The 14,483-nt window shown below is 34.0% G+C and overlaps 2 protein-coding genes across 9 annotated transcripts in view; one reads left to right on the top strand and one right to left on the bottom strand.

Moving 5' to 3' along the window:
- Positions 1-14,483, top strand: part of LOC107998516 (uncharacterized) — a 115,715-nt gene that overhangs the window by 37,775 nt on the left and 63,457 nt on the right. The window contains exon 1 of one of the 2 annotated variants that reach the window (XM_028667075.2): positions 926-3,120. The exons of the other annotated variant lie outside the window; for it this stretch is intronic. Coding sequence (XP_028522876.1) covers positions 3,111-3,120 — 10 coding nt within the window. The 5' untranslated portion in view covers positions 926-3,110. Of the gene's footprint in view, positions 1-925; positions 3,121-14,483 lie in introns of those variants that run through there. 2 annotated transcript variants of the gene reach the window in all.
- Positions 1-14,483, bottom strand: part of LOC107998511 (trichohyalin) — a 55,410-nt gene that overhangs the window by 15,855 nt on the left and 25,072 nt on the right. Inside the window, exon 1 of one of the 7 annotated variants that reach the window (XM_062081276.1) lies at positions 6,143-6,647. The exons of the other annotated variants lie outside the window; for them this stretch is intronic. The gene's annotated coding sequence lies outside the window, so the exon portion shown is untranslated. Of the gene's footprint in view, positions 1-6,142; positions 6,648-14,483 lie in introns of those variants that run through there. 7 annotated transcript variants of the gene reach the window in all.

Raw genomic sequence — 14,483 nt, 5'->3', positions numbered from 1 at the left:
CGCTTTTAAAATTTTAACTTAATAATTTCTTAATTGCATTTTTTCAGAGCATCGAGAATCTGATTTAACAAAATTACGTCGCCAACAACTCTATTCACAACGGTTAATTACGAACGAACTGCTAAAATTATAATCATCTATGCGGAGGTAAACAAGTCAAAAAGCTCTTTCAAAAAACCAAGTTAATTAACTAACACTGGTCACTGGATCAAGATTCAAACGTTAGAGAAATCTTTGTCGCTTGTTAATTAGTTTTCTCGACGTTATATATATATATATATATATATATATATATATATATATATATACTGATCGAAAATTCTTTGGAGAAATGGCATGGGGGGGCGGAAACGTGAATGTAAATCGTACAAATTGCCAGAGACGAGGGAATTAAAGTTACTTTCGAACGGGGACATCCAAAATGCAGAGTCCCTCCTAACCTCCATTATCCTCGTCTAACTCCTCGAAACCATTTTCTCGTCTCCTTTTTTCTCTCCACTCCTCTCTCTCTCTCTCTCTCTGGCTTTCCTATTCCACTTTTGCACGCCTCGTGGTAACGAGGTGGAATGTTACGGTCGAGGATAGACCATACTCTCTCTAGAAAAAAGAAAATTGGTTCGATCGCATTTGTTACAGTGTGCTCAGTATACGTCGTATACAGGCCGTAAGTGGTAGAATAAAATTTTATGAAAAAAAGGGAAATGTATCGTGTGATACAATACGATATCAATATCGTTTTTTTTTTTTTAAATAAAAAAACTTTTCGTTCTCTAATAAAGAATTGTGTATATTGAAAATTTTAAAGATTCTTAGAATTATAAATTTTCGATATTAAGAATAGAATAAAATACAATGTATTTATATTTTATAGTTTATTTTTAAGGTTAAGTCTAGTTACTTGAACCATTATTTCCGTGTCAAGTGATCGATTTCGATAACGATTCAATCCTATATTTATTTGAGGTTATGCTCGATTTATATATACGATAGGATAAAACGAATGTACGATATAATTTGATCGCGATTTGAAAATTTGTCAACCATTGGACTGAAAAATAAGGAATCGAAACTCGGCCACTCGTGCTTTCGCGTAACGTACGATCGAATTGGAGATCGTGAGACGTGCGTATAAAGCTCGCAGTCAACGAGCAATGGAATAATGGCACCCGCGGGATAATAAAAACGGCACAGGAGACTATATCGTTCTGTCATGCACCCCTTATCGATCGAGCCAGTTTCCGCCTGACTTTTCGGAGATAACGGTATTGAAATATTGGGACGTCGTTTCGCACGAATTCTGGCTGCCACGATCTGGCACAAGGTGGTACCGATGGGAAACGAGATTTTTTTTTTTTTTTTTTTATCTTATCGCAACCACTCGACGTTCTTGTTACCGCTTATGACAAATATCCGGCTATCGAGAATCGTTCGAACGCAGGAAATTTTTTTTTTTTTTCGAAATGATACGAAGGAATGTAAACGCGTTAAATACTACGGAAGAGAATATATACGTATCGTTCAATTTAATGTTAATTTTCTTTTCGATAAGGGATAATTTCGAATATTTCTGAACAATTTTAGAAAAAAGTAACGTAGAGCGAATTTAGGAGGGTAAAATGGTAAGTCAACGTGTACTATTGCACGAAGGTCGACCTTGTGACAGTTCTTGATTAGACGTCGACCCGTGCGCACTATTTTTTTTATTTTATCCTATTATTCTATTCCGGTTAAGATAAAAAGAAGGTACATTTTTACAAAATCTAATTCCCATGTGTAAATATTCTTGTTTTAAACAAAAAATTTTATTTTTTCATTTTTTTAGAAGATCAAGATCAATCTTTTAAAAATTTTGAGAGTCAAGTTTGAAACTTTCGCATCTAATTTTTCTTATCCTATTTTATCTATTATAAAGATAAGAGAGAATAATTCGCGTGTAACTGCTCCTGTTTACCAAGTTCAAGAATTTCTGGTCACATCTGAATAGTCTGGATAATCGGCGTTCCATTGTAATTGTGGAACATGAAGATATCGTTGTATTAATTGACGTAGTATTTCTCTTCGAAATCTAACTGTGAATCGTCAAATTATTTTGACAATTTTGTTTCATAACGATTCGCTATCTTTTTTTTAACATTTAACTTTTTAAAATTTTAAAATTCGTGCTTTTTGTAAAAATCACTACTTGATCTCTTGTTCAGAGAGTTATATTTAAAAATTTTTCTATCGAGGACAAGAAAATAATAGTATTGGACGTTGATAATTTTATTAAGAATAACGTTACATAAAACTTGATAAATAGAATCGGTAATTGATCATTATTAAATAGTTTCTTTTGATTTCCTCGTATTTCAAAGTTTAAATTCTTCGCATCAACAAGAAGTTGTTTGTTTTCTTAACGTACGCCGAAAGCTATATTAATATCACAGGAAGCTTTTACTTCCTCGCTCTGTATTCTTCTTCACTACGGAAAATTTTTGATGAATCTAATAAAAATTAATCTAATAAAGTCACGAAGTAAAATCTTTGAAAATTAATCCTTTAATATTCAAATTTTTCTTTTTCAATTACGAAAATAATCGAGACGGCCCAATCTTTAATTCAAATAACTCAAATTTATTCAAAACTTACTGCAACTTAACCTTGTAACGTTACCTTGTCTGTACTTCATCGAGTTAATTTATTCACCAAAAACAAAGTTTCCTAAATAACCTAAATAATTTAAATTCATTCACAGTTTACTTTAATCTATTTACCAAAAACAAGCTTTTTCGTTAAGAGTTCGCAAAACGTTAAAAAAACAGCACCGATTTTAACCTACGCGAGCAGCCAAGCAGGATGTACTTGCCAACGATTAGAGTTGAAACCAATTGAAGGTTGGCGATGGTCGGGGCGAGAAAAAGTGTCACCTAATTAACGTGAGCGGCAGCACCGTCGCTAATCGGTGGGTCCAAACCTCTAAATGGGATTACTTATTAATGACGAACGATTTGCTGGCTATCAAGAGGAGTAATGGACTCGTTCCTTTAATAATTGTCAGTGTGGCAAGGAAATAGAAAAGTGTACAATACGAATTCATCGATGGTACGGACGAAAGTTTAGAAATTGAATCAATGGCAAAAGGTAAGGTAGCGAGAAAATGTAATTATTAATAAATCGTTGTAATTATCGGGTTAGAAATGAATCGAGATTCATGATTTTGATCGAAACTTTGAAACTTATGTGCGAAAAGTTTTCTTTCTTTTTTTTTTTTTTAAAGGAGATTAAAATCTTATAAAATTTTATAAATTATTAATGCTTTTTTTTTTTAATTTTTCTGAGAAGTTTCGAGTTTCAATAAATTTCAGAAAATATTTTCATTGGTAGTTAAGTATTTAAAAAAAAGAAATTAACTTGTTAACAGTCAAAGATTTTATAATTGAAACAATACCGATTATTTCGTTTCTTATGAATGAATAGAAAACAGTTCTATTCAATTCAGTATTTGAGGTTGTAATACTCTTTGTGTATACAATTTAATTAAAAGCAATATTAACCAAGTTTCTCCATTTTATCTCATATTCGTACACATCACTTAAATATTCAATTTCACGATTTCATTAAACCAAACATCACGTCAAGTTATTACAGTACCTGGTTATCACAAACGCAAAACATTTTAGCGAAGGATATATATATATATCTCAAAACTTTCTAACTTAATTTACTCTAACCTAACCTCTTTCGGAGACGGATAAATTAAACCTGCTATTTTTCTTTGCGAAATATTTTCTCGCTGAAACAACACGGCGAAGCGTCCAATGAAACACACCTGGACTGGAAATTTATTTCAAATTACGCTATTTATATTATATTTTTTTTAATACTTTACAATTAGAGGAATTTGAGAATATCAAGTTGAACGATTAATCGATTATTTATAGAAAATAATATTGAAAATTTCTTTTCTCGAAATAACATTAGAGAAATTATAATGTTAATGATAAACGACGATATTTATAAACAACAATAATAATAATGAATCATTTACATCTACGAATACAAATCATTCCTGAAATAATTTCAAAGAGTAATTCGTGTACAAAATTCACATTACAAGTACTACAACAAACAAAGTAGCGATACAAATACTTTAGCCACGAAAAATTTGAAAATTCCTCTTAAAACTTCTCCAACGGTAGGAAAAAATGGTCATCGATTGAAACTCCTCTCGTACAACTCGTATCGAGTTCTTTTTTTTTTCCAAAGTGCATCCAGTGCACAACGGATTGTGTTACACGGTGCCCGATTCGAGGTGGAAATTGAAATGCGCGGGGATAGCGTAAGCGTGTTTAGAATGGAGGTCACGCGTGGCAAGGAGGATGCAACCGCAAATTATAGGATGATTATAAATTAATGCATTAGTATCAGTGCATGGCAGGCGTCAGAGGATGCGAGTGTTGGGTGGCCGTTATCACGTTACTCGCAACCGAGCGAGCAAAATAATTAGAACGAGCCTGTGTTGTGTGCGTGCGCGCGCGTGTGTACACACCACGTAGAGGAAAGCCTATTTCCGTTTAAACGGATAACCCTCTTGGATTATTAATCGGCTACGTCGTGGAGACGGTGTGCTTAGAGTAAAGGAGGCCCACGTCGAATCGGAGGGAGGATTCGCGATTTCTTCAAAATTGACTTTAATCCGCGTTGCGGGGACGTGCGTTAATTAAATTTGCGCGGGAAGTTTGAATGGACCGATCGATGGAGAGTGTAATAGAGGATTTGAATTTAATTTTTGGATTTAGAGGAATACGAAATTACGCTTTGGAACAGTTTTTATGTGTATTTTGAAATACTTTTATATTTTATATATGTATATTATCAACGAGAGGTGCAGCATTTCGTTCGTTGTTAAAATAATATCGAACTCGTTAATTTATTATATTCAAATTACGCATACGTTCGTTAAATGCTAATTATTTGGAACTTTTACATCTATCTCTCTCTCTCTCTCCCCCTCGATCTTTTTCCCCTCTCAAAATCGTTGAAAAGAAAAAAGAAAAAATAAAAATGAGAAAAAACGACGTGCATCTGTCGTTTCGAACACGACAAACTGCTCGTCTCCTCGAAACGAGGCGCCACCCCAAGAAATAGTAGAAAACGAAACAAGATTTAGGAAAAATTCAATCCCCCAAGTTCACTGTGGCTAACAAGCAACGTCTACGACAAAATGTGGCGGAAATTGCGGGATGATCGTTGAATATTCGACGCGGTTTCCTTTCGTCTCCGAGATTGAGGTCGAAGGAGGGGAGGGGGAATGGCGGAAACCGTTGGAAAAATCTCGTTACAGCGACGTGGCACGTTTTACGATTCGAGTGCTCCCCGGAGTTTCACGGTCAAAAGCGAACAAAACAGTTTTTATCACGGGGCAGGGGGGGAAACTTGTTCGATGTTTACGAGGCGCTGCGGTGCAAAACTCGAGGAAACAATCGTCGTGGTGTCGCCACGTGTCCCAATCCTTGCTCGGAATGGTGGCGTTGCTATTTATGGGGACGTGTGAACGATTCGACGTGGCGACGATTTCGTTGGCAATTGTTGAAAAAAAAATGGGATGGAAGGGGAGATTTCGTGGGATTTGTTGGTGATTCTGTTGAATCGTTATTATATTATTATTATAATTATCTCAAAACGTTTCTTTATTCTTCCCTTTGATAGTTAAAAAACAAATAATTGTGCCAAATTATATTCTTCCTAAAGAATAACATTTCTACTACGTTTCAAACAAATTTATTAATATATTCTGATCCATTTGCTAATTGTGTCATCCTTCTATTAGCGATGCTTTATATTCAAGCTAGTCATGCAATCACAATATCAAATATGACTAATTGTTATTGTTAGCAATCAAAACATTACGTATTGGACACAATCTGTCCTTATTAAATATGAGTTAATTAGTGATCAATTGTCACGGTCACGTAGAAATAAATCCAATTGAATTTGCTAATTGTTTTTAATTAAAGATAATTGATATTCTATTCCCAATAATAATCAATTGTCATAATGATCAATAATTATCAAAAGTTTTTAAATTTCCTCCATACTTTACTTTATTTTACTTTACTGGAAAAAGTATCGTTAGTGGGATTAAAAACAAGTAGAAAGATACCTGGTTCTAGATTCGACAGATATTTTTCCGGGTATAATGGTACAATAAGGCGATTCTCGAGCGACGAGGCCTCCCTCTAATGGAAATTCCAAGAACGTCGGGATGGAAATTCGTAAATCGGAATTCGCATTTGAACAACACCTCGTACGATCCCTGCGTGAACAGATACGGGAGAATTTCACGCTCTCGGTGCACGTTTCTTCGTTTTTAATCGGCGAGATTAACAGAAACTCGAGGGCGAGCGAGATTTTTTATAGAATCGAATAGATTATATTATAATCGTTTTACATAAGCTGTCAATTGATTTCCTAGCCAGATGACGTAAGTTTCGTTCGTTAGTCAATAAATTGTTATTATTTCCTTCAACGACGAATCGTAACGAATCAATATCCATTTTAGATTTACATAACCTGATCTAAGTTATTACGAAGACCACCGTTTTATATATTATAATTGCAGTGTAATCGTTTACCCTTCGAGTAAAAAAATCTTAAATGACGAAACGATTAAGCTTGATCCGTCCAAACAAGATTCCAAACAACAATTTATCGCCCATCCATTTCACACCCTCGTGAAATGCTCGCACGTTATCCCCAATTCCCCTATCAATGACCATTTTGGTAATTACGTCAACTCTCCATCACGAATAAATCTCGCAACCTCTTTAACCATGTTACGCGCGTATAAATCAATCGCAACAAGCGAATGTTCTAAACGAACTTGATCTTGGCCACGAAATAACCATGAACCTTCTTCGAGCACACCAGTTGCTCCATCCAATTCCTTCTAATTGGCCTCGAATTGGTTTAAATATAAATCTGACCGATCGAAAGAATACTTCGAGAAAGAGAGAGAGAGAGATAGGCGGATTTTCGATGAACTGAAACCTCGCGAGAACAGATGGCGCTGTTTCATAAAATTAAAATGGCGCTTCGTTTGTTGGAAAAGTTGCGAGCTACACCGAACCAGGTGAATTAACGAGCGTTGACAGGTTGAACGGTTGACAACACCGATAACACAACGATTAATCGTCCCTGGCTCGTATTTAGAGTGCGGTAAAATTTGCGGCTCGTTTTAATTAAAACCGGAAGAGAATAAACCGGACACGTAATTACAAATTTGTAGGAGAAAAGGATAATTTCCTTGGCTCGTCGATCTCTTTTTTCGCGATGATTCTAAATGAAATTATCGAGATATGATTAAATAAATAAGCACACGTAAATTTAGTCTAAACCTAAAAAAAATTTTATTAGAGAGGAAATATTCTATCTCTTAATAAACTTGCTTCTTTGATTGGAGGAAAAAAAAAAATTCTAATATTATCAAAATGGAAGAAAAATCATCATCGAACCAAATATTCGCAACGCTTAAATCGTTAAAATTAATTTAAGCGGCAGCCATGTTGCCTTTTCCCAAACAGGACTTTTTCTTCCTTCCCTCCGCGATGAAACGATCGCATTTGCACGCGACGCGAGTGCATTTTTGCAACGAGTTTGCTCATCGATTTTCCATTTGTAACCGTTGCACGAAGGGGATTAAACAACGTGTTAAACCTTTTGAATTTATATCGCCGCGGTACATAACCGCGGAAAGTAATCGCTGATTAACATTTTTTAACACTCGTGTGAAATCGATTGGAAACGAGAACGAGCGAATTATGCAGGGTAGTTAGGCTCGAGAGAAGGCGAAAAAAAATTAAAATCGGTGGACAATCGTTTGATTTCGCTGAGCACGTAATTTCAATGACTTCGTTGCACGCAAATTGTACAAAGACGAAGAAAAAGGAAAAGTTTATTATTTACGATATCGTAAGTCGAGTAGGTATAGATAGATATCTAAAAAAACGTTTGGATGAATATTTGCAGTGAGATATAATATCAAGTTTCTGTACTTATCATTTTAACGATGTATTTCATTCGTGTAAATTATTGGATCGTTCGGAAAATAGTTTTGTTTCTTCGCACGAGTGTCGCTAGTCGAACGTTTATCCAGCCAACTTCGCTCTAGAGTAGAAATTCTTGGGTCGTTCGGAAAATAGTTTCGTTTCTTCGCACGAGTGTCGCTAGTCGAACGATTATCCAGCCAATTTCACTCTAGAATAGAAATTCTTGGGTCGTTCGGAAAGTAGTTTCGTTTCTTCGCACGAGTGTCGCTAGTCGAACGTTTATCCAGCCAACTTCAGTTTCGCTGGTCGATATCCAGCCAACTTCATTCTAAATCGTATTGTTCATTTCACGGTTTGCTTATAAGAAAAATTCGTTCGATTCTGCGCGGTTGTGTTTCTCGTGCGTGATAAAAGATGCAAGATCGAAAGGATCATTTTCCGCATATTTTATTACCGAAAAGGACAAGAAAAAAGTTACACGAAACCACTGGTTTTCAAAATTTCGTTGAAGCTGGTGAAATAAAGACGCCGATTGAAGCAAAGCGACGAATAATACTCGAGAATAAAAACGAAATTATTTTCCGAACGATTATCAACTTCTCTTAAACGTAATTTCGCGATTGAATCGAATTGGATATCATGTGATAAGATATCTAAATTCTCAAAATTTTGCACATTTTAAGATTTAAGATTGATAAAATTATCGCAGAGATAAAATTTCGCGTGGCGGCACATATTTAACACGAATAATAACAGGGATGGGTTATAACACGAGACAGACAACTCGTTTAACCGCGTTCTCTAATTCAATGCATCGCGTTATCGGGCAAAAAGCGTCGAGCCTTATCGTGCATTAAAGTAATTAGCAATTAAAGCAATTAGCCGTTGATAGTAAATGGAATGGCGCGCCTTACTTTACGATGGAAGGGGCTCGTAAACTTTTCCTCGTGGTTGGAACGAAAAATCGAATCGAGGATGATAAAATAATTTTAGGAGCTGCAGCCATTCATCTTTCGTTTCTATCGTGTACAATAATTATCGACTGGAGATAGGGAAGAGTTCGAGAGATGAATTAGAATAATTAATAGCTAAAAGATAAAGTCGAAATCGTCTTTTTTTATCCTTAATTTTCGTCTTATTTCACACAGTTTGAAGAATTCTTAAATTTAATATAATATTTTTCTCTCGTTTCATCATTTATTGAATTATTTAATTTTAATCTGAACGTGGGCAAAGTGCATACGAATTTTATCATTTTTTTCAATGTTAATTTTTTATCAAGGAACGAACGAAATTGTGATTATATCACTTGAAATCATCTCCTATTTCTATATATTAACCAATATTGCAATACAAAAATAAAAGATATGTAATCATTTCTAAAGATATGTAAATTAGGAAAGGAAGAAAAAAAATAGAATTTGATCATCGTTAAACGAGATTATCACATCTATGAATAAAATAGAATTATACCTCTTTCTCAATTCGTTTGAAAGCTTTAAATTATTTTTATCAGTAAAAATTTCATCATCGTGCATCGATATTTCGCGCATTCCCCAAAACGAAAATTAGCCGACCAATTTCATCGCACTTCTAACGAGGTCCGTTAATAACAATGTCGGGGGACATTGTGTATTCTTTCAGCCTTAAACGTCTTAAATAACGACGCGGAAAACTTAAATAAGTTTTACAGGCCGAGGCGGAGTTGTGAAATTAGCTCTCTAACTGTAATTAACTTCGAACAAAAAGAAAAAAAAAGGGGGGTTGAATGCGAGGCAACAGCGCGAATTCGAAGGAGATAAAAATAAAATGTTTTAATTTTCATTATCTCGCGGTGATAAATTTTGATTAGAATAATTTCCTTCCTTCCCTTTATAACTTCTTTCTCTATTTTTCTTTCTTTCTTCCTTTCTTTCTAATTATTTCAATCGTAAATTCTATTCGATAAATGTAATGAAAAAGGATACGATGAACATTTATGTTAATTTATATTATTGAATTATTTAAATTAATATATTTTTATATAATTTATTTTCATTCGACAAATTGATTTAATTTCGATCTAATTTGAACGATAAACACGTATTTAACCTCGGCTTTGCTAGAAAAAAAATTATCGAAACAAAATATAACAATTGGAAGCGGAACGAAGGCTGGCTGTCGATCGATACAATTCGGTCCTCGCCTCGACTGCATTCAACGAACTCGAGTGCAAATTCGGGTAGAGTCCAAAGTTCATTATCAGTTTTACAGGGGAACTTTTTGCATCCCAGGTGTTAAGGATTCCGAAACACACAGAAAACGCACCAGTTTCTCCCCTTTGATGAAGAAAGTTGAAGCTCGGATAGCTGGCCATCCGAGAAACTTTATTATTCAGTCTACAAGTTTCTCCTGAAACTGCTGCTGCAACTCCTTAGGCCAACGATGAATAATGACTATCATTTAGTTAACACGAGGTAAAACAAATTATCTTGATAACTATCTTGATAAATCGTTTGGAATTTCATCATTGTAATACCTCTTGTTGACAAATTTATTAATTGTTCGGCCCCCTATTTTTTTTTCTCTTTTTTTAAATTCAATTCTTTCTATAAATCTTATTTATTTATTTCTAATTATACTCTATAGATATATCCGAATATATCTATCGCGACTTACAAATATTTTTTCTCCATTTTCCACAGTTCTTAAAGCAATAAAACTGTGCGTAAAATTTATACGATTTACACGACTTCTTTCTTATTTTCTTTAATAAGGTTAAACGTTTATAAATGGTATGATTCAAATGTCAAACAAGTGATCAATTCTATCGCGGAAAATATGATATAATATCCTGAAAGAGTATTCGTGGAACGATTGAACGAGTGAGAGGAGATGCTTTATTACCAAATAAATATTTTTCTCGTGTAAACAATAATTAGCTACATCTATTAAAAACGCATTACGAAAAACAACGTAATAATAATAATAATAATAATAATTCCTATAAAACGAGAAGATCGTGATTCAAATTGGATTAAATTTTAATCAGACTTCTTTAAACGATCTTGTTATCCCAATATTTTTAGGTTAGGTTACAATGGAAGAAGGAAAAATGCGTTTCCTTCGAAATAATTTAACGAAGGGTTATTAGTTAAATATTTGGTATGAATTTTTTTTTCAATTAAAACTTTTAATTAAATCCACTATAATACACCCCCTCCCCCCTTCCACTGTTGTGAATTTTCCCTCGTGCATACAATACCTTTTCATCGATCTTCGCCTTCCTTGCTGCTCAATCAATTTTATTACATTTTTCTCTTCTCCCTCCCCCACTCTCTCTCTCTCTCTCTCTCTCTCTCTCTCTCTCTCTCTCTCTCTCTCTCTCTCTCTCTCTCTCTCTCGTCTCGTAATACGCGTGTTGTGGAATTCTAGAGCGAGAAGCAAATTATACGGTACAATTTTAGCTTGGGTAATACCATATGCTACACAATATTGGCTTCTAACACGAAACTTTTTCCCTACGACTCGCGCGTGAGCTCGCATGTTATTCGATTTTTAACGCGGGATTATTAAAATAATCTGAGCGCATAGCCGATATATAAATAGAAAGTTGTTAAGCAATTAGCACGTTAATTGATATTGTTGAAAGTTAAATGGGACGTTTTATACGCAGAGAAAGAGATGGGAAATTGAATATCGAAGCGAGAGTGATACAATCGAACGAATTGCGCGATATTTGTCAATTTATATAACCGATTTTGCGCTCTTTTATCGGATAAATTGAAAAATTAATCCGAGATAAACGCGTATTAAAAGAGGAATCATAATTTTTTTTCCTCGCTTATGATTTTAATATTTCAAACTTTCGCCGATCTAATTTAAATTTCCATTATACGCGATGGATTCATTAAATTCCTCGTTACGTGTAAATCTTTAAAATTATACAACGCGAGGAATGTTTATCGAATGAGATCACGAAAATCAAAAAATTAGAAGAGCGAATAAACTAACCTAAATCCAAGATCCGATAACCCAATAATCTAATAATTACATTACGATATTTATAATATTGATTTTATTAATTCATCAAATATAAAATATTTTCGATCCCGTTAAAAATCTACTTAAAAATAAATAAGTCATTCCAAACGAGTTTCATTATCTTCCATCTTCGAAACATTAACCGCACTTTCGTGTATTTACTGTTCGTTCGCCATTCCCGATTACTCCCCCCCTCCCTACTCAAATACGGATCCAACTCACGCAAACGATGCACTTAATCGACGAAGGCAAATTATTCAAAGTTTCGCGTGACAGGTAATAATAACATCTTGCCGTTCGAAGCGTTCGGACTTTCCGACAGTTACGAGAGTAATTTGCATTTCCCTCTGAGAATTTGAGCAGCCTCGTAAATTGGCAACCGGACCAAATCGATCCTTAACTTTTCCATCCCAACCACGTATGTGAAACACAAGGTGACGAGTGATCATCGTTGCTACTCGTCACCGAAATCGATCAGTGGCTTTCATCCGCGCCAGTGTCTCTCAACCTTGTTGGATTAACAGTTTGAGCAATTTTAGATTTTTAAAAGATACTCGTGAGAAATTTATCTGACTGGAGAATGAGATGAACACGATGATGAGGTTGTAATTTTTATATTGGAATTTGAAGATTTTTTTTTCTTTCTTTATTCGAACAAGAATCGAGTAAGAAGGGAAAAATTTGTAAAGTAAAAATTTTGAATTGAGAACCACTGATCGAGGATCGTAGATGTAAACATCTTGGATTCTTGGAGATATTTATAAAAATATATCGATTGATTTAAAAAATGAGATAAACACGACGATGATGATGGTGTAGTACGCATAAATTGTTCATGATGTATGAATGGTTAATTTATTCATCGTATTAATAACGTTTTAAAGCGATTAACTTATTGACATTGATGAAAATCTTTTTCAAATGTCATGTTTGCAAAAAAAAATTTTATTTACTAGATGGCCTTCCAATCTTCGATTCCTTCGTATTTTTATCATCAATATTATACGTGATATCATATCGAATGATGCAACGAGAGATGCATCAGCCTCAGCTATTAAAATATATGATAATGAAAAGTAATCAATAATATCGATAAATTGATAGAATTTTTACGATCAGTTTAACAATTCGAAGGAATCGATCGAACATCCTTTATCCGTTATTAGAAATTAATTAATCGTTCGAAATGTTGTTTTTCTCAAATATTGCTGTGATACTGATAAATGAAAACGAGAAAAGAAGCACTTCAGAAACGATACCCTTCACTGCATGAGTAGTAAAAAGAAAACGAGATAAAAGTTGAAAATGATACGAAAGATTCATTTTTTGTTTTTTTCAAAATTAACCAGAATTATGCTACAAAGCCGAGCATTGAAATGAATTTAAAGAGATAAAATTTCGGATGTGTATCGTTTACATTGTCGAAAAATCGGTCGAACGACTCGCCAAATTATTATTTTCGTATTTGTGTACGCGGAAAAATTCAAAATCGAATCAAAGGGCAATCCACTGCGACTGTGGAAAAGTGGTTCTCAACCTGTGGAAATAGCGATTTTTTTACGATTTTACTTTTATACAGAAAATTTTATCGATCGATAACCGTCGAAACGAAAAATTTTTATTTTTATAATTCCAAAAAAAAAAAGATGGTCTCAAATTATTGGAGAATTATTTTATTGCAAAACTAGTTCCCGCCTCGAAAAATAAAACTGTCACAATCGATCATTTCCGCCATGTTAAAACTAAACTTTTCCATCATCAGCGACTCGCTATTTACTCGACGCTTCGATATATAAAGCGAAATTGCATCGAGGGAAATAATCGAGGTTACAAATCGGCTGCCAATTACTTTTTCACTTGGAAAAATCAGGAATGGAAGGAGAAATTGACAGATATCGCGATCGGGCGCGAGTAAAATGATAAAAAATGCAAATTGCAAAGGAGAAGAAGAAATTCGAAGCGTTTGAAGGAACGATATGAGTGAGCGAGCGACTGTAAAATTGTGATTATCGATTATCGATATCTCATCGATAGTTTCTGAATATGTATTTGAATCAGAATTTTTTATTATTTTTTAATCGAAAATTATTAAGGTACGTAAAAATATTATTTATAACAAAAGTTTTTTCAACTACTTTTATTCTACACGTTATCGATATATCAATAATATTTCGAAAATTTATCAAACATCTCTAATTATAAATTTAATTTAAAAAAAAAAATAGGAATTTTAATTTCATCTCAATGAATATCGATATTTATCTATAGTGATAATTCCAACGAAAGATGGGAAGATGAGATTGCGTCGACGGTGGACGAAGAAGAGGAATTATGAGTTTGGGGAAACTGTGTGCGTGATTCTCGTTTTGTTATTTTTTAATTCGAAGTACGGGCACGGTCAGAAATGTTGAAAGAATTGATTTTATGCAAATT

Source organism: Apis cerana, linkage group LG11 (genome assembly GCF_029169275.1).
Source record: "Apis cerana isolate GH-2021 linkage group LG11, AcerK_1.0, whole genome shotgun sequence".
Classification (NCBI taxonomy): domain Eukaryota; kingdom Metazoa; phylum Arthropoda; class Insecta; order Hymenoptera; family Apidae; genus Apis; species Apis cerana.
The sequence above is the reverse complement of the archived record's forward strand: the minus strand, read 5'-3'. Positions and strand labels throughout refer to the sequence as shown.